Consider the following 22141-nt stretch of genomic DNA (forward strand, 5'->3'; position numbering starts at 1 on the left):
TGGCCCCTGAGAGAGATACTGTAAATAAGTCCTCTTTTCCTTCCTTGTAGCAGTATCACCTCCAGGTTGCAGTGAAGCCCCAGCGTTTCAGCCACTCTCCCAGGTCAGAGGCTCTGTCATGCCTTCCGTGATCAGAGCACATGCCATCATTACCTTGGGTAAGTGGGAATAATGTGGGGAAAGTATTGTTTGTTCAGTTTAGTTCCATAGGTAGCTTTTTGTCTCAAATAAGCCAGCCTTAGTAAATATGTTACATACACGGAACTAGTGTTTATTCTAGCTCTTGTGAATTTGGAAGGGAATTCTGATAGCAACCCCCAGCTCAGAGGCATACCAGAGTGCTGATAATGAGAGCCCTCAGTTGGCAGCTACCCTAGATGATCAGACTCAAGGCACTCCCTGGAGGGAGCTTTTGTTTTTTATGTTAATTTATCACAATTATACCTGTCCTGTGGGTTGTTTTTTAATACTCATAATGCAGCACCATAAAGTCTTCATCAAGACACTACACTAATCAGAATCAGGCGCTACATTGATTTCTGGGAATGAAAAAATAAATTTGCAGTTCAGTTCATAAAAGGAGATAGTTTATCTGATACTTACCAGAACTGGTAGATGAGCTATTAAACATTTCCCCATGGACTCAAATTGTTGTTAATCTTGAAAAGGTGGACCTCTGTGCTATACTTTAATTTTTTTTTAAGTATAACTATGTATTTTATGCTGGATAGGATTTATGAAATTTTTTGTAATAGCAGTTATTTTTCAAAAATCTAAGAATTGTGAATGAGAGCAAAACATTCCCCAGGTCACAAAAAAATACAAACCAACAAAACTCAACAACAGCCTTCCTTCTCCTAACTGTGAACGAGAAATAAAATGAGGTGGTTATTCTTTCCTGTTTGCCTAGCTCAGATTGCGAATTCATTGCTAAACTTTTTAGCTATTAGATTTTGTTAGTCATTTTGAAGGGAAGTAGATAACTCTCAAATTCAAATGTTGACTTTAAAAAGAGGATAGTTTTACTCCAGTGAAGGAACATCTCTTAGTGTATGTCTCGTGGAACCCTGGAGGGGCCGAGGGGTTCCCCCCCCCCCAGAGCGGGGGGGACATTATTTTTAGGTATTTTGAACCTCCTTATATTTAGTAGTATGGGTTTGTTTTTTATTTTGTTTTGTTTGTGATTATTGACATGATATTTTAACTTTGATCAAGTAAAATCCATAGCAAGATATATCTGGAGAAAATTTAGGCATAGAGTTATTAGAGTCAAGACATCTTCATCTTCTGTGACAGGTAAGTTGTGCTTACAGCATGAGGATCTTGCAAAGAAGAGCATCCCAGCTCTTGTGCGAGAGCTGGAGGTGTGTGATGATGTGGCTGTTCGCAACAATGTTGTCATTGTGATGTGCGACCTTTGTATCCGGTACACCGTCATGGTGGACAAGTACATTCCCAATATCTCCATGTGTCTGAAGGATTCAAATCCATTCATCCGAAAGCAGACACTCATCTTGCTTACCAATCTCTTGCAGGTATGTATGAGAATTGGGCCCGTCATTTTTTTTTCCTTCCACTATTTCTTCTGGTTTCAAGGAATATTTGAGTAGTATAGGAAATGTGCTGCTCTGTAATAGAATCAAAAAATAATCAGCCTGTTCTCTGGTTTAAAATATCATTCTACTGTTCTGTACAGCCTTCTTAAACAGATTGTTACTTCCTAATACTTGTTTTGGGTGTATGTTCAGATATCCCATCAGCCAAAATGAAGTTTCATGTTTGCAAATAAACTCCATGCAAGGATTAGCCTGCTCAGTGGACAGTAGTTCTAGTTCCGATTCTGTCATTCTTGACTTTGAACAAATCAGTGCTTCTCAGACATAACTTCTTCTTTTGTGAAGTGAGGATCATATCTGCCCTGCTGTTTCAGAGTTGCTCTGAGAGTCCAATGAGACATTTTAGTGGGCAAAAGAGCTTCGTGAACTCAGAACTCTCAGTGAACAGAGCATTCAATGTTTTTCTTCCCACTGAGAACCTATGTTTAGCCTATAGTGAGGAAGGAAATATTTGATCTTTAAAAAGAAGGCATTTAACCAAGTTGTATATCTATTCTAGTATGTTCTGTAGGCTTATTTTTTTACGTGGTTGGTTAGGTACCTGACGAAGGCACCATTGGCACTCTCCCTTTTAAAGCCATGTGCTTTGAGTCATTTTCCTAATAGAGTAGATATGATGCTCTTCTACCCACATATCCTTCCACTTCTCTTCGTGATTAACAAATGTATGTGCTTTCAAGATGGTTGGGAAGTGAGTGCTAACAAATTGCGCTAATGTGCCACAGACAGACTGAGTAGCTGACAGGTGTGATGTTAAACAAAAGAAAGTTAACAGTTGGTTTTATAACTGAATGCATTTAAAGTTTGTATATTACAATTCATCCTTAAACATTCCGGTTTCTCTTCATACAGGAAGAATTTGTGAAATGGAAGGGCTCTCTGTTCTTTCGATTTGTTAGCACTCTGATAGATTCACACCCGGACATCGCCAGGTAACTTTCCTCACATGTCAGATAATTGAACGATTTACCAAATTTCTGGTATATATTAGATTTCTTTTCTCTAAAATTGGTTTAGAGTTGAGTTATTTAGGATTTAGTGAGCTTTTGATAGTTGCCAGGAAACTAGCAGATTTTTAAGCTATATAACAAAGCTTTATTTTTTTATGTTTATTTATTTTGAGAGAGAGAGAGAGAGGGCATGCACATGCAAGTGGAGGAGGAGCAGAGAGAAAGGGAGAGAGACAATCCCAAGCAGGCTCCATGTTGTCAGCGCAGAGGATGATCTGTGATCCCGAGATCATGACCTGAGCCAAAATCAAGAGTCGGACACTTAAGCAGCTGAGCCACCTAGTGCCCCAACAAAGCTTTATTTTGCACATAAATAAAAAAATAAATAAATCGCTCATCCAGATTGACTATTAAATAATCTCAGAAATTACTACATTTGCTAACATTGTTGATTCTTCCCTAAAGGAGTAATGAACAGCAGTATATGACTTTGTCATAGTAAATTATATGGAATTTTAGCCATTAACTGTTGACTTAACTGTGTTGATTTCTAGGCCAATAAAATGTCAGTTTTGAGGGAGTTAAGGCTTTCTTTAAGTGTAGAAATTATAAAGAAGAAATTCTAGGAATTAAGACAATCACACAGTGTAAAATGAGATTATACAAATTACAAGGCTTCCCTATCAATTCCCAAGGAATTGGAAGGGAAGGGAATTGCTTTGTCACTTGTTAATTCCTATCATTCTATAATTTTTTTAAGGATTTATTTTCAAGGGGATGAGAAATGATCCCACAGAATTAGTTAACCTTGATTATGTTGCATGAATAATTCTTTTTAAAGCAAGTCTGCAATTGGAAAATAGAATGTTGAATGCCATGGCAAAAGCTGCCACAGTTGGGAAAAGGTCTTTATAGAGTTCATTAACTATAAATAGCTTATAATAATGGGTCCCTCTGCTTCTAAATATGGTCACCAATGATTTACTCTGAGTTCCATGGAAGAATTTCCGTTCAGTTTTCTTTGGGTATAATTTTCCAAGAAGGAATATTTTACATACTAAACTAGTAGAAGGTTAACATTCCAATTAATGCTATCTAGAATCAGAAATAAAAAGCTAAGACTATTACTTTTTCTTTGTGTATATAATTGAGAGAGAAAGGACCAAAATAGCGATGCATTGCCCTCTCACCTTTACTCTGCTACCATAAGATTGGCTGTCATGGCGTTCTCTATACAATGTGTAGCCCAGAAGCTGGCATAATTAGAAGTGTTGAGAAGGTTTTCACATGATGAGCCTGGGAGGTAAGATTGGTTGTTTAACTTGCACTTTTGGGTTTACTTACTTTTCTCAGCTCCTATGCATGTATGTTAACAAGAGCATTGATCAGTATGTAACATACACAGAACCTGTTGTATAGGCGATCAGAGTATGAATCAGAAAGAAATTAGAAAACCGGATAGGTAATTACACCATAGTAAAATTATCAGTGCCTCTTACAGTATTTTGATACTTCTTTTTTAAGTCTATTTTATCCCTGTATTGTGGGTGTGTTTAAACAGTTGTTCAAATGTGGGTCCTGATTTTCAGCTTTGATAAGCTGATGACTACCTTTGTTAACTGTAATTTAAATTAGTCTCTTTCCCTAGTTTTAGGTCAGGCCAGTCTGCTTACATCAAACACATTAGTTTTTCCATATGTATCTACTAATACAGATCTTCCAAAGAGACTAGTGACAGAGCCTGTTGCATTTATTTCTGGCCCAGGAGGATTTCCTGAAGATTCTGGCATGAGCAAATTCGCATGACATTTTTAATTGGTCATACACACCCACAATTTGGAGGCTGCAAAATTGTATTGATGTACTTTCCCCTCCGCCTGCAAGGTGGTGTCCTTGTGGTACAGCATTCACAGATTGAAAGGTTACAGGCTGGTTGTTTTGAGGTTAACTGGGCAAATGCTGCAGAAGTGCAAAAGACGGCCAGAGAGATTCAGGGTAAGAGAATGACTAAGATAACGGCCATTGAGATAGAAAAGGAAGTAAAGACAGAGATTGTTTGGTTTGGAGGAGAGGAAGTGAGTACCTAGAGGGCTTAGTGAAGCTGTGGAACAAGAGGAATGGGGATGAGGTCAGAAAGCTGGAAGGATATGTGTATGTGATCATGAGGTAGATTAGCTGACTTCAGAAGTGGGTGTTCCAGGTGTAGTGACATGTTCTGGATGGGGCTGCAGAGTAGGTTCCCAGAGCATAGACGTAAGGGTCACTAGAGCCGATGTAATCAGAAAAACAGAAAGTTAGGGGTTAAATGAGCCCATCTGTAGACATTGAAGATGCTCTGAGAGATTGTCTTGGTCAATTCAGATAGTTACAACAAAATACCACAGACCTAGTAGCTTATAACAACAAAAATTTCTTTCTCACCTTTTGGAGGCTGGAATTCTGAGACCAGGGCGCCAGCACGGTTGGGGTCTGGTGAAGGTCCTCCTCCAGATAGCTAGCTTCTGTTTGTATCTTCACATGGTAGAAGGGATGAGAGATCTTTCTGGGGCTTATTTTATAAGGACATTAATCTCATTCACTAACCCCAAAGGCCCAGCATCCTAAGACCATTTCCTTAGGGTCTAGGTTTCCAACATAGGAATGGGGCAGGGGTGGGGGACACAATATTCAGACCATAGCAGTGATGCTGGGATCTGGAATGGAAAAAACTAAAAGTAGGAAGTGGTTACCAAGCAGTTGGGGGGCAAATAGATAGCCAGAGCCTCTGTAGAGAAGGCTCTGTAGAAAAGGTATTATTACATGGACCAGGTGGAGGAAGCCAACCCACCATTCCCTCTTTCCTATACCTTCTTCAAATAGCCTTTTCTTCAGAGCACTTGTGGCAGCATATTTGTATGTATAACATCTCTCTACCTGCTAGAATATAAGCATCCGGGAGGGGCCAAGATTTTGTTTTGTTGACTGCGGTATCCCTAGCACCTAAAAGAGAGCCTGAGACTAAGTGGACCCTCAATGAACATTTCATAAATGAATGAATGAAAATATTATGACAGGGGGGCGGGGGTAGTGGGTGTGGGAATATGGTCCTCCTTCCTCGACTCTGGCATTTGGGAGAAGCAGCAAGTGGCCTTCCCTTAAGAGGACTGTGGGAAATGGTGTCCCCAGAGGAAAGCCAGCCCTGACTTGCGAAGAAGGGAAGTGTGGAGAGGGGAGAGAGCTGACTCCTGGGAAGTACAGTATACACTGTGGAAGCACTCAAGGCCAGGGAAAGGAGCCATGGGAAGTGAGATGAGGAGAAAAGAAACAGAACAGTATAGGGATGTGAGAGAGATGAGGAGGACTGGGTAACAAGGGGGCCTGGATTTGGGGTGTAGCCAAGGAGCACATAGATGTGGGAAATTACTTACCTCAGGTTTCAAAGAGAATTCTGGCATAAGTCGGTCTGAGATAGACCATGTTGTAGGCCAGATCAGGAATAGGAGTCCATGAACAGTGGCCTTTATTGAACAGATAGCTGCTTCAGAATAGCATTTGGCATGGGAAAACATCTGAAAATAGTCAGATTTTTATGTTCCTACTAATACTGAAAGTGGAAGTAAGGCTGTTTGAAATCTGGATTTGGATTCATACTAAGAGAGTAATAATTGTTTTCTACAAGATTATTATGACCCAGATTTAGCTGGTCTTCTATATAATACAATTAATGCTGTGTAAAATGTCTACAGGGTATCCCTGAATTGGTGGTGTGATTACATGCTGTTTCTTTTAATTGTCCTGAGGGATGAGAAGTGGTGGGAAAGGATGCTGAGATCTTAACTTAGTGCGGTGTCTTTGGGGCTGTTGAAGCTTTCCGTTCCAGGTACCTGAAGAGTGCTGCCTTCTGCCACTCTAAAGGAATGCTCCAGGAAGCACTGCTTGGACTGCTCATTTTTTTTAACTTTACAGCTGACAAACAAACAAACAAAAAAATGCAGAATTGTCTCTCTTCCCCAGTTTGTCAAGCTAGTAAGATCTGTGAGTTTGATCCAGTCAGGGATGAAATGTACCCTTTTAAGCCCCAGTAAATGCAGCAGCAGGATTAGTGCTGGATGTTACCCCATTGACTGTGGTTTCTGGCTTCTCATGATGCAGAGCCCTCTCACTCTGCTTCCAGCCCTGAGCATGTGAATCCTTTGCATAATTTGTTACTATTAGATATATCTGTGTAGTTGGTTAAGCCAGTTATTCACTAGGGAGTAGACTGCAGTATCTTGCCCATCAGTTAGTTCCCTCTCCCAGTATGTATTCTTGACCTGAACTCCGAGTAGAGGAATGTTTGACATCAAGTTGAAGCCCGTAAGTTGAAGCTCAGAGCAGCCCTTCTTCTTGCAGAAGAGTTCCTGGATTCTGTTTGATCTTATTGTCATGTGAATGACTTCAAATATGAGGAGAAAACGCAGGTAGTTGTAAGAACTGCTGTGCCATGGAAGGTTAACCGTAATAAGACACTGCAGAAAGTGACATCTTGTTGTTTTGGAGGGAATAGTTTTTGTTTACTTAATGGTGGTCACAAATGGCTCCTAGATCAGTAGGTGCTTCTAGCTGGCCTTAAGTGAAATTCTGCTTGGGAGATTCCCTTTATGATACAGAGTTGTACTTGTTTTGGGTTCAGAATGTCAGGCTGCTCCCTTATTTCCTGGGTGAATGAATAGATAAAGTGCTGCTATTTACAGTGAAATTTTTACCTAGGCTTACTTCAACATCGTTTTTGGAACTACCTTCTTTAAGTTTTAATTGATGGTGTGCTTTGAATACAGAGTGATTTTAATATTAGCCTCAGAAGGATCATTAGGGGAAGGTGAATCTCCTGCAAGTCCTATGCATTCCAAAGCCAAGAATTGTTTTGGGTCATCCTTGTCACTACCACCCACCCTTGAGAGCTGAGTGGTGCCCCTGTGCAGGTTGAAATTGCATTTATCTCTGAAATGAAATTAAGACAGTCGTCTGCACAATCTGAATGGATCAGAGCCAGCCTTGCACCACCCCATACTGTTCCCTGGGCAAACTCTCTCCCCTACTAAACAAACTGTCTGAGGCCTGTAGTTAGATAGCCTGCCTTTGTCCATGTCCATTTGACTTTGGAAACTGTTAGTGTTTTGCTCTTCAGGTGGGTGCAGTGCTGGTGACATCAGTATCTCATGTTGGATGCCTCTCCAAGATTTGGGGGCACAGGAGAAAGGAGAGTGCCCAGGGCTTGCTGATGAGTCCAAAGCTCAGTGAGAGCCCTTCGCTATCTGTGCTGACCCAAACTCTGAGGCTCTTGTAATTAATCCCAATTCTTGAAAAAGTCCCAGTTACTAAAACAGGTTTTGCTCATTATTGTGGGCAACAAACCTCAAAGTGGGGTGGGGAAGCCAAATATTCATTTTTTGGTGGTGGTTTGTTGTTGCATCAGCCATGAGGACCACAGGGTTTTGCTTAAAAGAGCAATTTGGGGGCAGTTGGTTGTTCTCCCATATTTGAAGTGTAGCTGAATAATAACACCTTGTTAGAATTTTGAAAGGAATCCTTGTAGAAAAAGCCTTTATGCTGACCTTGGATTCAAAAAGGAGGCTGTTGAGCAAGGACAGACAAAAGAAGCTAAATTTGTATCTTGCTTTTGATCTGAATGAAGCTGGGTATTGGGATAGATTACATATCCCTTTCTCTTATTCACATCTCAGCATTCTTATGTAATTTTAGATACTGTCTGCAAACCGCAAACAGGTCTCTTTCTTCTGTTTCCTCCTTCTTTGCAGTTTTGGGGAGTTTTGCCTGGCTCACCTGTTACTGAAGAGGAATCCTGTCATGTTCTTCCAGCATTTCATTGAGTGTATCTTCCACTTCAATAACTATGAGAAGCATGAGAAGTATAACAAATTCCCCCAGTCAGAGAGGTTAGTGAAGCTCTTGGGAAGGGCTGGGTGAACGGACACGGCCCCGGCATTCCTTGTGGTGGCCTTCCTTCTCTTGGCCAGTGACTCCAGGCAGTTCACAGTAGCATCCTAAAGGAGGTGCCTCTGGGAAGCACTGTCTGTCATCTCCTCTGTGCACTTATGTAAGCCTTGCGTAGACGGCTTTTAGGATGCTGCAGAATGCTGTAGAAAATAATGTCCTTGTACCCTTGCCCACGTGATGTGTGATAAAATTGTCCCATTTTGCTATAGAGAGAAGCGGCTGTTTTCACTGAAGGGGAAGACAAACAAGCAGAAACGAATGAAAATCTACAAGTTTCTTCTGGAGCACTTCACAGATGAACAGCGATTCAATATCACTTCTAAAATCTGCCTTAGTATTTTGGGTAGGCCTGGTGTGTTTGGGATAAAGTATATGTTTCCAAATGAAATACTGTGTGGCTAGTGCAGACCAGCAGCAAATGAGACCCTCGTACTGTGGGAGGACCCCGTTTTTGCTTTCTTTGACATCAGCTGTGCCAATGCAGACCCCCACCTTGAAGCCAAGAGGAGCCCTTCTAGCTCTGTGGGATACATTTCCCCCACCCTGGGGCTGGACTCTTTCTCAGGGGCTGATCTTTTGTGCTCTTTTCCAGCATGCTTTGCTGACGGCATCCTGCCGCTGGACATGGAAGCCAGTGAGTTGCTCTCAGATACATTTGAGGTCCTCAGCTCAAAGGAGATCAAGCTTTTGGCTATGAGATCTAAAGCAGATAAGGACCTGCTTATGGAAGAAGATGACACAGCCTTGGCCAATGCAGTCATGCAGGAAGCTCAGAAGAGGCTCATCTCACAGGTGAGTTTGTTATTCCATAAATGGGCCTGTTTACGCCCATGCTTCTCTGTCCGCCCCCTAACTACTGGTGGTCTACCTCAGATCCAGATTTCATTCTCACCCATGGCCTTAAGATGCACCCCAGTGATGATGTTTCTGCCTCTGTGTTTCTAGCTCCAACTTCTCTCATGGCCTGAACACATCCCACTTGCCTGCCTGAATGTGCCACAGACATTTCAGGCTTACTGTGGCAAAACAGAGTTACTCATCTCTTCCTCCTCTTTGTCTCTCTTCCCACAGTCTCTACTGTAGAGAAGGAGAATGTTATCTACCAAGTTGTCCATTAGGGAACCTGAAGTCTGGCATGCCAGGTGCATGCTTCCTTTGGCCAGAGTGTGAAAACTGGGATTAGACTGATTTCAGGGAGTGCTAAATTGCCATAGTCACAAGGCCCCAGTTCTTACACCTGGCCTCAATTACTAGGCTCTATTTCCCACCTGAGCCCTGAAAACTTTGGACCTCAAAGAAATAGATTTTGATGTCATTCAGTGTGTCAGCAGATCCTATATATTTTATCTCACAAACCCATCTCTCTACCCCATTCCAACCAGTTCTGCACACACTTAACCTGGTGCCATTTCTGGCACCCTTTATGTCTCTAGTTTCTTTCTGTTCCAGGCTGTGTACCACTTTGCTGCCACAGCAGTCTTTCTTAAGGACAAATTGGATCATTTTATCTTCCTGGTTAAAAGAGACTTGGAGGGAGATTGGCTGCAAAGGCAGCAGGGAACCTTCAGGGTGATAGATTACAGGTGGTTATGTGGACGATAGTGTTGGTTAGTCACCTCTGTACTGTTGTCAGACTCATCAAAGTGTTCACTTAACATGGGTAAATTTTATCACATCTAAGTTATAGCCCACTAATGCTACCTTTAGTCAGTCGTTTGGTGGCTTCCAATCATCTTCTGAGTAAAATCCCGATTCTTTTTCAAGACACACAGAGCTGTTGGGTGTCCCTCCGCCCTTGCGCCTCCCGTCTCTACGCCCCCCTCCTTGACCATCCCATCCAGGTCACTGTTGGTTCCTTGGGTAAAAAGCGTCGCTTCTGCCATTGTGTCTTTGTGTGCTGCCCGTCTGTCTGCCTGCAGGGCCTCTCCCTCCCTGTCCTCCTTTCCTGCCACCAAACTCCTACATCTTTTCAAAAGAAGCCCCTGCCTCTCTAGGCATCCCTTGTCTATAAATCCCTCACCATCCTGCCAGCTGTCACACCATGCCACACATCAGAGCACACAGTCTGGTCTAGAAGCAGCTTGAAGGCAAGAATTCTTGGCTTCGTTTCTACATCCCCAGGGGTTAGCTTTGTGTCTGGTACAGAGAAGACATTTGATAACATTTATTGAGTTGAATTCACTTAGACCACTGTTTAAGACTATCCCTATACTTAACCATCTGCTCAGACTCATATTTAAGTGTTTATTTCTCTACCAATTGCCCTTCTATTTCAGGAGCTCTGATAAGACGTTTTTAGAAATAGTGATTTACAAGGAAGGAACCTATACTAGTGAGTATAAATGAGAGGAAAAAGAATACTTGTCAGATTCAAAATGATAAATCTTACCACATATGAGGGCTGTTATAATGATTATTTTTAATTCTAAGAGATTTATTACAAAATATTTGTGGCTAGTGACCATTCATGGTAAAGAATTTGAAGTCTTGGTCAAATCAGGTACTATATAAATACATAACCCTTTTCTAAATGTGTGCAAAGTTTAGACACACACAAAAAGAGAGAGATACCAAATTGACTCATGTTTGCCGTTCTCAACTATTTGTCATTTCACATCAGGAAAAAAAAAATGTCTCTTTTGGGTAGCCAGATTTGAGCTCATTTTCATTCCTCCTGAGTGGAGGAATGGAATGCATCTGAGATGGATTTGTATGGACGTTTGGAGCTTGTTGTCAAGTTATTCAACATTTTTCTAATTCCCGCTTCTTGTTTAGAAAGTAAGAATAGCCTCATCCTCCTTCACAAATCCTTCAGAGTGTTTTGAGGTAATGCTTATAAAGTCTCCAGGACAAAGGTGCTGGGTCCTCTACAATCTCCAGTATCATAATAAAAAAATAAGAAGCTTCTGTAGCACCCTAGATTGGCTGTACAGAAAGAACTAGGTCAAGGAGAAGCCTTTGTCTCAGAACTTTATCCACCTAAAACATGCCTTTGTTTGTGTTACTACAGGTTCAGAAGAAGAATTTCATAGAAAATATTATTCCAATTATCATCTCCCTGAAGACTGTGCTAGAGAGAAATAAGATCCCAGCTTTGCGGGAACTCATGACCTATCTCAGGGTAAAAGATGACCTTGTGCTTTGTGGTTGGGGTGTCTCCCGTCTCCAGCTCAGTAGTCAGAATCTGTAGCAGTTATGATGGTGCAGTTGGTCAGTGAATTTAGGAGCTCAAACTGCTACAAAACCAGCTTCACATTTTTCTAGAACTAGACCAGCCAGACAGCCCTTTGACTGTGGGGGAGAAGAGAGAGAGTTTGACCATAGGTTCCACAGAAGCCAGTTCTTGCCTTTTTCATGCAATTGAGTTTATGAAGGGCTGACCCACTGTACTGAGCATGTGTGTCCTTGATGCCAGTTTTGAGATTTAGTTCTGAAAGCTTTCTCAGCTAGGGTCAAGGTACAAAGGTATCATCTTAGTTCATTCTGGTGAGGGATAAAGTGACTGGGCATCATGTTTAATTTGGGGGTGTTTACCTTTAAGACTTCCTCTGCATCAGGAAATAGCAGTGGGTCTTGGGGAGCACTGATGGGGCTGGGCTGCCATCACCAGTGGAATCCAAAGCCATCAAAGGTTGCAGTCTAAGCACCCAAGATAAGTGGACTTGCCGTGCAGATATAAATGAGGCCCCTGACCTTTCTGGCAAAATTTTTCGATCAGAAATAAATGCAACATTTTTTCCTTTCTCTGTTTACACTATGCTATTTTCTTCCCCCCCAAAAAATGCTAAAAATTTTTTTTGCCAATACTGGCTACCACCAAATTGAATGTAAATTCTTCAAATAATCTCTTTAAAGAAAGTTAAGGTAGGAGAGATAGGATAATTGTGTGGGAAAAAATGACAACTTCCAGTTATTCTTATACTTTTATTGCCCTGTTTTAAAGCTCAGAAAGAAAGGAGTTTAGACCCTCAATAAACTGCTGAAAGGCGTCCGAACAATGAGTCTTTCTCCTGTCTGAGCACATGCCCAGAGAATCGCCACATAGCTGCCTTCCTCCAGCTCCAGCAGCGTAGCACGTGTGCATTGGCAGCCTTCTGTGCAACCAGCTCTGGCCACTCTTTCGTCTCATTTGGGCAACCCTCTCGGTGGAAGCTGGAAGCATTCATAGAGTTCCTTCCCTTTGTTGGGACTTCCCTTGCAGTTGGGGCTACGATAAAGCTTCTCCCTCTAGCACTGTTAGGTGAAGTGGTTTCTTTCTCTTAGCAAGGAGGTCTGGTCCCTGGAAGCCCCTTTTCAGACCTGAGAATGTTCTTACGTTCATATGATAAAAGGTTTTCTGTCCTATTTTCAAAAGACACAAAGACAGTTGCAGTCCTCTCAGAAAGCTAGTGTGGACAGATAGATGAGCAACTTTTACACTGCGCTGCTTTCTGTAACGTGTTCCAGAGGCCCTGTCTGCACCAGGACGTGCCATGTATTACCTGCCCATATAACCTCTTGCTTCAATTTCTAAGGGGCCTGACACTACAAGACCCTTTAAACTAGATCCTTGACTTAGAGCCAAGCCCAACCACCTAGATATGTCACCATCCCCACCCCAGCCTTCAAGAATGGAAAGGCGGTAGCTTATTGGTGGCAGTTCTGTGCCTCTGTTGTAAGTTCTGCTTTAGGCAAAGATTGTGTGATTCCTTGTCCTTTGTCCTTCATCAGGAACCTGGGAAATTTCCTATTAATTGGCAGATAGGCAGGAAGCTCCGTAAGAGATCAGAACTAATAGTTAATGTCTCATGTTGAGCTCACTGGCTTGTGTGGTAAATACATGCATGGTTGGCATTTCCTGGGAAAACACCATTATGTTACTTAACTTGTTGGTTGATATACTAGAAATAGTTCAGCAACACATGTCTTCCTGTTCGTGTTAATATTTGTCAGGTCAGGTTGGAGAGCTTATTTATTTAAGAAAACTTACTAAAGTGTGCCTCTGGGATCTGTTTTAGGAGGTGATGCAGGATTACCGCGATGAAATCAAGGACTTCTTTGCATTAGACAAGCAGCTGGCGTCGGAGCTCGAGTACGACATGAAGAAGTACAACGAACAGCTAGCCCAGGAGCAGGAGCTGGCGAGACTGGCAGACGTGAGTGGGGCGGCTTACAGGGCCGGCAGGTGCACAGAGAGCAGGTGCGGGGTGGCCCACCTTCACAGTCTTCCCTCTGCCACCAGCTTTCCCAGTGCTTCTCGAAACCCACACACAAGCTGAGGCTGGTGTGAGTGAGACCTTCGGGACTGCTGTGTGTTCCTTTGCCACGTGTGCCATGCAGATCATTCGATCAGGGAGGCTTCCCTTCCCTCATGGCCAGATCACATGAACTTGTCTGGAAAGTCATAGTAATACTTGGGGGAAGTACGTGAATACCCAGAAAGCAAGCTGGTAGTCGAGTTATTTAATCTGATTATAGTGATCACAGCTAACCAGATCCCCCTAGGTGTCTCCATTCACTTATGGTCCTGCTTCCTGTGTGCCCCTGTTTCGGACAGAATGTCACTTGGGGTATTTCTAGGTGAGCTGCTGTTCATTTTCAGACATAGTGTGCTCACTTCTCTGAGAAATCCAGACGTATCTGCTGCATTAAAAAATGATTAGGACAAACTAACTTAATCTTTTTTCTCTTTAACACCACATCTGCCACGACTGTTTCTGGAGAGAACGTTCTGTGTGCCCATGGCTGACATGGTTTTAAAATAAATTACTTATGGACTTACTCAGGGCATGTAAAGTTTCTATTTAAAAATAAATAAATAAAAGTGTCAGTAGATAAATAGTCTTTCTTTATCTTCCCTGACAGGTTGCTCCGAGTTTCGAAGGAATGCCAGCTCTGGCTGGCCAAGAAGGTGCTGCTGTGCCCGCTGCTGCAAGCCAGCCCTCAACACCCAGGGCGATTGCTGGCCAGGCACCGCCTCTGCCTTCTTCCCTAGAGACAGGGCTGTTGAAGACACTTATGCCCAAAGGCAGGTATGGAGCCGGTGTGTCAGTAACAGGGACCCCTGCCTCACACCACCTTCTCCGTGGCATCTGTATCTTCCCCACTGGGCGTTTTCACCCACACCCTCCAGGCTCCTCGCACTCAAATCTGAAATGGGTGTGGATGAGGGCACAATCAAGAGGCAGAGGGCAGTCACTCCAGTGTTTTCAGCCTCCTCTGCATGCCTGTGGCCTGTTTTCCTCTGCAGGCGCATGTCCCTGAGCACCATCGCAATCCTGAATTCTGTCAAGAAGGCTGTGGAGTCCAACAGCAGTCACCGGAGTCGGAGTACAGGAGGGTTGTCATTCCCTTTGAGTTCTCAAAGCCTGGACAAAATGTGCCATCGTGGTAAGTCCCAAGTCCCAGGGTGGCTCCAGGGGCTGGTAGATGTGTGGGGTTTTGTATCGCAGACACAGTGAACACACAGATAAAAAGACAGAACAGGTCTCCCTTTCTTTGCTTTCAAAATGATTTCTGTTTTCTTATCTTCAAAAAAAATTTTTTTTAATGTTTATTTATTTTTGAGACAGAGACAGAGTGCGAGTAGGGGAGGGGCAGAGAGAGAGGGAGACACAGAGAACCAAAGCACGTTCCAGGCTCTGAGTTGTCAGCACAGAGACTAACACGGGGCTTGAACTCATGAACCGCGAGATCATGACCTGAGCCGAAGTTGGATGCCTAACCTACTGAGCCAACCAGGCGCCCCTCTGTTTTCTTATCTTTAAAACAAACAACTTTGGGGATTTGGGATTCTAGGTAATAAAACAGTGCATATTTATAAGAGATTTGGAAAAGAGTGAAGTGAAAACTCACCTGTAGCAGTAAGGTGTTAATTCTTCCAGTCTTTTTATTCCTCACACACACATGCCTTTGGCCTTATTTATAAAATTGTGATCTTAGGGGCACCTGGGTGGCTCAGTCGGTTAAGCATCTGACTCTTGGTTTTGGCTCAGGTCATGATCTCATGGTTTCATGAGTTCGAGCCCCATGTTGGGCTCTGTGCTGACATTGATGAGCCTGGAGCCTGCTTCAGATTCTGTGTCTCCCTCTCTCTCTGCCCTTCCCCCACTTGCACTGTCTCCATCTCTCTCAATAAACTTAAGAAAAAAAATTTAAGTTGTGATCTTAGTGTGCATTTCTGGTTTGTAATCCACTTCTCTGCACATACTGACAACAACAGTGAACATTTTTCCATGAACTTTTCTTTCTGTCTTTTCTCCCAGTGGCTTTGTAGTTTTCTATCTTGCGGAAGTACTGGAACCTATTTACTATTACCCTATTCTTGGAAATATAGGTGTTTTTCAATTTTTTGAAGTAAGTAATGTCACAGTGAACATCCTTGTATATATGTAATCTTTAGGATTTAATTCCCAGCACTCAGAGGCCATGAACATTTTTAAAGCCCCAGACTGCCCTCTGTCATTCACTCCACATTGTACTTTGGTGGGAGCAAAGGTACACCAGTGTCCCTTTTGCTTCTTAGAAACACTGGTTTTCCAATTTTCCCTCTTCTTTGCCGAGCTTTGTAGACCAAAACTGGTTATGGTTTCATTTTCCTAGTGGAGATGGACATTGTTTCTCAGGTTTATCATTTTTGGTATCTTTCTGAATTACCTCATTAGAAGAACACCTTATTTGGGATAATAACTTCATCAGATATTTTGCTAATATTTTTCCTGATTTGGTTGTTTTGCCCTTTGATATTGTGTTCGGGTGTTTTGGGAGAGATAAAACTTTACTGTTTTATCCTAGCAACTTCCTACAGCTTGGAGCAGGAGTCCAGCGGAGCTGTTGACCATGTAACGAAACGAGCGATCAGCACCCCTGAGAGTAAGTTCTCACGTGAATAAGCCAGCTCCTGCTGAGTATCTCCTGTGGTCACAGTGTGTCTGCTGGAGCTGCAGTAGGACTCCTTCTGTTGTGAGACACATCTTTTACTAGATAAGGGTGCTCCTGATGGTCAACCACATTGTAGTGCATTGTCAGCGTCTCATGATAATTGCAGTAACTCCATAGACTGAGCACTAGCTGAATGTCAAGCGCTCTTCTAAATGCTTTTATACATATGAACTCAGTGCAACTCCCAACCACCTGGTGAGGTTCCTCATTTGACAGACAGGGAAGCTGAGGCACAGCTTCCCTGGACAGTGCCCCTCTTGCATATTCCTGCCGGCCTCAGGCAGCCCTGCTGGGTGGAAGTCACATGTGGGCCCTGGCAGGCGCTGTGTATGTCACGGAGATCAGCTGTGGAGCCAGCCAAGCCTTCGGGTTCAGTGGCCTGTTGAGGACCCACTGCCAGCTATGTGGAGAGCCTGTCTTACCCCGTTGGGTGGTTTTCCTAATCTTGTTATTTCCTTTTATTTCAAAGTAGAAGTGAGAGGACTTTGTCCCACTGCCTTGCTTTATAGTCCGCAGTCTAGTGCAGCATGCAAGGCCCTGCCAGGCGTGTCTCGGTGCCCTTCATGCCTTCTCGCTTGCCACCTCCTCTGTCCTCTGCACATCAGCCCTGGCAGTGGTGTCTGGGTCCTGCACGCACTCCCTCTTTCCTGACAGGAGGGTGTTTACGCGCATGTCCTCACCTTCAGCCTCCCCTTCCCCAGTAGCCACTGCCTCACCCTCCAGCAAAAAGCCTCCTGGACTCTACAGGTGAGATGAGACGCCCCCTGCCGGCGCTCTGACCACCTCAGTAGTGCTCACCTTGCCTCTACATAGAGCAGACCCTTGGACAATGCAGGTTTAAGCTGCACGGGTCCACGTACGTGCAGATTGTTTATAGTGCAGTGCAGTAAACGTATCTTCCATGTGATTCTGTTAACATTTTCTGTTCTCCAGCGTGCCTTATTATGAGTACAGTATGTGACACGTGTAACATACAAAATATGTGTTAATCCTCTGTTGATGCTCTCAGTAAGGCTTCCCTCTGGTCAACAGTAGGCTATTGGTAGTTAAGTTTTGGGGGAGTCAGAAATTATGCGTGGATTTTCAACTATGGAGAGGGTGGTGGCAGCCCCCCCCACCCACGTTGTTGTTCGGGGACAGCTGCCCTCCTTCATTTGTCCTTATGGTTATACAAGCTGTCCTGTGCAGCTTACTCACTGGGCTGCCACTGTGCCTGCAACATGGTAGGAGTGAGAGAGATGTTAAGTGCCAGGTTGAATGGCGATGGTTTCCTGCCTGCAGTCCCTGTGTCCTACAGCCTCTCTGCCCTGGCATTGCTGCTCTTGGGGCATGACTGCTGGATGAGCACATGTGTTCTTCTCTTTGGTAATGGAGCAGCCCAGGAGCAGGCGTTCAGTCAGTTTGAGTTGATTGAGCACATAATGTGTTCTGGCTACTTGCCTGGAGGGTCTAGGACCTGAGGTGCTGTGATCTAACTAGTTAGTGGGTTACAGAGCTTCCATCCAGGTCCTCCTTTTACAGGAGATGAACGGACCAGCAGAACTCATACCCCACCCGTCCTCTGATGACAACTGAATCAGGACTGCTTTTGTCATTAAAAGCAGTAATTTGGGGGTCCTGTTTATGGAACAGATATAATGTTATATATGTGAAAAATTCAACCTCTTTGAAACAGACAAGTTTTCTGTATATTGTTTGTTCTTGGTTCAGAGGCACTGAGTACTTCTATTTTGGCATTAGGAACCATATGCCCCAGAAATGGGGAGTGCCTCTCGTTTTAGTTCCACTCATCCCCACGAGCCTCTCATTTCAGTGCTTGGTTGGTTTCCTAGCAGCCTGAGCTCCTCAGCAGCAAAGCCTGGCTTGTTGCATTAAATCTGCTTGGATTTGTGTGCATGGAGCCGTCTCAGGTGTCCCCAGGTCGACAGAGCACTTTTTCTTTATCTAGTCTCTTGAATGTAAAATTTCTGGCCATCCTTATTCTTAACCAGGAAGGAATACGTGAGGAGGATCTCCCATTAGTTCTCCTTCCTGGGAATTATTAGATCATGTAAAAACACTCAGTTCTGTCTGTTCTGTGGTTTATAAATACAAATTCTGTTGACAACTCTTAGGTGGGGTTACTCTCAGGAAGTGGCCTCCACTCTACGGAAGCAGGAGGAAAAATGGTGTTCAGCATGAGCAAAGTTGCTTTGCTAAATGGAAATGAGTCATTTTCAGAGCTAGATCTTAAGTGGAAATCTATTCGGGGTTCAGCAAGTCCTTCTTACTGCTGTCACTCGGGCAGCAAAGATGCTCCTGCCTTTGATTCTAAGCGCTCATGATGTATACAGGGAATCTGAGGGCCACCAAACCGCTGCCTATTGCCTGGATGTGCTCAGGTTTCCAAACTGGAAACAGAATGTGCACATAAGGAAAGGGAGTTTGAACCGCAGCACGAGAAGAGGCCTCCCAGAAACAGGAATGAGCACAACTGAGCTGAGTGGCACCATGATGAAAATATAGATCTCTTATCAGTTAACATAGCTTAAGTAGTTCACAGACACATAGCACTGCACATGCACTGGTAGACTTTAAAACAGACTAGAAAGATCTAATTGGTGTTCTAAGAAGGTTACAGTGTGGGGGGAGAAAGCTTATGTCGCAATTGGTTTTGTGGGAGGTACGCAGCCTCTGACAGGATAGCCAACGGCCAGCCAGCTGTTGAGCCTGTGCTGTGTATCCCCGACAAGTGTGATGGTACAGGACACAGAGGAAGGAGCAAGTCCCTGGGAGAGGTGTCACCACCCAGGTCTCAAGTGACTGGCATTGTCAGCAGGATGAGTTCCAGGCAGCAGGGACTGCACGTGCAGACTGGAGCCAGGAAGAGAACAGTGATAATCGGACACGGTGGCCCACAGTGTGGGAATATAGCAAGTGGGTTGGTAAGGGTGGCTTGGGGCTGACTCACACAGAGGTTGTTATGTCCAGCTTACACAGAGGCTAGATTTGAGGCCTCCTCTAGAACACTGAGCCATCAGGATGCATAAGCAGAGCAGCCACCTCACCAGATCTTTAAACTTTAGTGACATAGGGGATAACTGCTAATAAATTACATAATTGTTAGCCTTTCTTCAGCACTGACCTTGTGCCAAGTACTGTGTTAAGAACTTAACATAAATAATCTCATTTCATCCCGACAACCCTGAGGCAGGTACATCTGTATCCCATTTTGGAGATAAAGAAACTTGAGGTTTTTAGAGTAATTTCACACAGCTAGTAAGACCCAGAGCCAGAATTCCGATCAAGTCTGATTCAAGTCTGTTCCCACACTCTGCTCCCTGCCTCCCAGGGGGGGAACTGGAGGAAGGGGAGGCCATGGTGGAGACCACTGTGCTAAGTTGGAGTGGAAGAGGAGATAGGAGGAAGGTGGACGTGACCTGTTACTAGCTTTCCCACCTGGCATTCCCAGCTTGGACAGACCATCAATAGGAAAGAGATTCAGAAGGTGTGCTGAGGAGCAGGGGTAATGAGTTGGCTAAGTGTCTTCAGGGAGTGTAGTGTGGGAGTAGGAAACGCAGGACTCCGGAGGGAGGTCAGAGCTGGGTGAAGTTACTGGTGTGTTGGCAGTAACAGGAGACATGGGGTGGGCGAGGAGCCAGAGGCCGTGAACAGTGGGTACACAGGGGTCAGCAAAGCTGTCTGAGGAGGGAGTGGTCCAAGGAGGAGAGAGCCAGGGGACCACAGATGGGAAGAATATCAGGAAGACGAAGTCTCATCCTGCAAAAAGTCTAATTGAGGCCTTATATGGCCCCTGGATTTAGATTTGACAGCACTTGGGGCCTGATGCAAATAAGAGTAAGACTGTAGCAGAAGCTCCAGGGCTTTGCTCCGGTGACTTTATGTATATTTCCTACTGGCTTTTCATTAATGGTGCTGCTTTTCCCCTTTATCCAGGGACCATCAATGATGTCACATTTGGAGCAGGAGTCAGCTACATAGTCACACCACGGACGCCTTCTTCAATCAAAGGCAAGTTCCCTTCTTGTCAGATATATTAGCTGTTTTTGAGAGTAGGAAATCTGAATTTGTGTCTGACTCCCTTTCAGAGAAAATTGAAACCCAGTGTCAAGGAAATGACATTTTATGTTTATCACTTCCTGATAAACCGTAAGTTTACCAAGAGTTCCTTTTGAGGTAAATGTTTTTGTCAGTGTTTTATCTTTAGTTCCAGAGTAATTGTCTCTTTCCTTTCCCTAGGGCCCCACAGCCTCAGCAGTGGAACGTGAAGTCCCCAGCCAGAAATAAAGATAACCCGGCCCCCAGCAGGAGGTCACTCCGAAAGACCCCACTGAAAACAGCCAACTGAAACCATGTGTTTGGGAGTGTCTGGGAGGCAAGAGCTCTAAGGACATGGTGTGTCTTGTCTGTGCAGAGTCTGCTCCCCTCACCCCCAGGGAGAGGGCAGCTTTTAGTGTGCGATACCAGAGACGTTCCTGTGATTCCAGCCCATAACTGTTCACCTGTGTGGGCTGACCAACCTTTTACATTTCTCTTTATGAATATATGAAATATGAAAAAAGTTGTAAAATATTAGAGAAATGTCTTAGCTATTTAAAATATTCTAACTTTACTCCATTTGAAAGTATCAAGTTCATTCTGGTAAACTGTATTCTGGTCCTTAAGGAACACAACTTAACAGATGAGTTTTCTATTATATAAATCAGGCCTCTGTTATCTGTTTGGAATTCCCTACATAGTTTCCTGTATCTAATGATGAAAGTTTGACTGTAATTATTTTTTTATTCTTATTTATAAATTAGAAGTTTTTAAAGTGTACAGCTTTCTAAAATGGAATAATAAAGGTTAAACAAATACAGCCTTCTATGTTCAAAAGAATATTTCTATTTTTAGCACAGGGTTTTTACTGGTAGTCATTTTAATTTACATGAAATGTTTAATAATAAAACCCTCCCAGCCTGGAGAACTGTGAGAAATAAATGTCTGTTTAAAAAAAAAAAAAAAAAAAAAAAAAGAATAAAACCCAACTTTCCTTGTAGGGGGAAAAAAAAAGCCTTTGTCAGTAATGTTCAGTTCCTGTCCCTTTGTCTGCCTCCTAACAGCACACATCCTTCTTAGTGTGTGAATGTAGGCCTGCTCGTGAAAGTCCCCCCTTGGGTCCTGACCTGCGTGCACTAATGCTGGCTTGTCTTAAGCTCCACAAAGACTGCTCCCACGAGGGAGAATGGCTTTGGAGTCTTCTTCTGATGCCATTGGGTAACCTTAAAACATGTCCATTCATGTTTTGTCCAAGAGTGACCGGGAAGAAATTCAGTCAGTTCACTTTTTAATCCCAGGACTACAGAAGCAAAAGTGCAGGGTTACTGTGTTGCTATTTTTTTAAATAAATGTGGTAATTGGATCTGAAAGGTAGAATGTCATTGTGCTCTACCCCTCAGCTCTCCCATATATGAACAGTGACACACATGGACGTTGTCATTGGCAGAGGAAGTCACAGAGCAGTGTTCTTGAGTAAAGACTTATCTCCAGATCAGGTAGACGGTACTTGATGGCAGTCTCTCTTTAAACCTGGGACTATATACCATCTTAAATGTATTTGCCTAACAAAATGCTAGGAAAAAGAGGTAAACCGAAGGTAAGAGCATATAAGAAAGAGAAATAATGAGGCAGGGTTTTTTG

At 43.5% G+C, this 22141-nt stretch overlaps 1 protein-coding gene across 3 annotated transcripts in view; it reads left to right on the forward strand.

Moving 5' to 3' along the window:
• Positions 1–21314, forward strand: part of NCAPD3 (non-SMC condensin II complex subunit D3) — a 64984-nt gene extending 43670 nt beyond the window's left edge. For 2 of the 3 annotated variants that reach the window (XM_053900237.1, XM_053900239.1), the window contains 14 exons: positions 51–158; positions 1297–1535; positions 2469–2548; positions 8344–8481; positions 8752–8885; positions 9135–9334; positions 11553–11663; positions 13540–13677; positions 14387–14553; positions 14772–14911; positions 16316–16393; positions 20399–20473; positions 20551–20611; positions 20702–21314. In XM_053900237.1, coding sequence (XP_053756212.1) covers positions 51–158; positions 1297–1535; positions 2469–2548; positions 8344–8481; positions 8752–8885; positions 9135–9334; positions 11553–11663; positions 13540–13677; positions 14387–14553; positions 14772–14911; positions 16316–16393; positions 20399–20473; positions 20551–20611; positions 20702–20810 — 1778 coding nt within the window. In that variant the 3' untranslated portion in view covers positions 20811–21314. The remainder of the gene's footprint in view (positions 1–50; positions 159–1296; positions 1536–2468; positions 2549–8343; positions 8482–8751; positions 8886–9134; positions 9335–11552; positions 11664–13539; positions 13678–14386; positions 14554–14771; positions 14912–16315; positions 16394–20398; positions 20474–20550; positions 20612–20701) is intronic. The other variant, XM_053900238.1, reaches the window with a different exon arrangement.
• Positions 21315–22141: the final 827 nt, after the last annotated feature.

The sequence above is a fragment of the Panthera pardus genome, unplaced genomic scaffold (assembly GCF_024362965.1).
Source record: "Panthera pardus isolate Hobbes unplaced genomic scaffold, ASM2436296v1 HiC_scaffold_12, whole genome shotgun sequence".
In the NCBI taxonomy this organism is placed as follows: domain Eukaryota; kingdom Metazoa; phylum Chordata; class Mammalia; order Carnivora; family Felidae; genus Panthera; species Panthera pardus.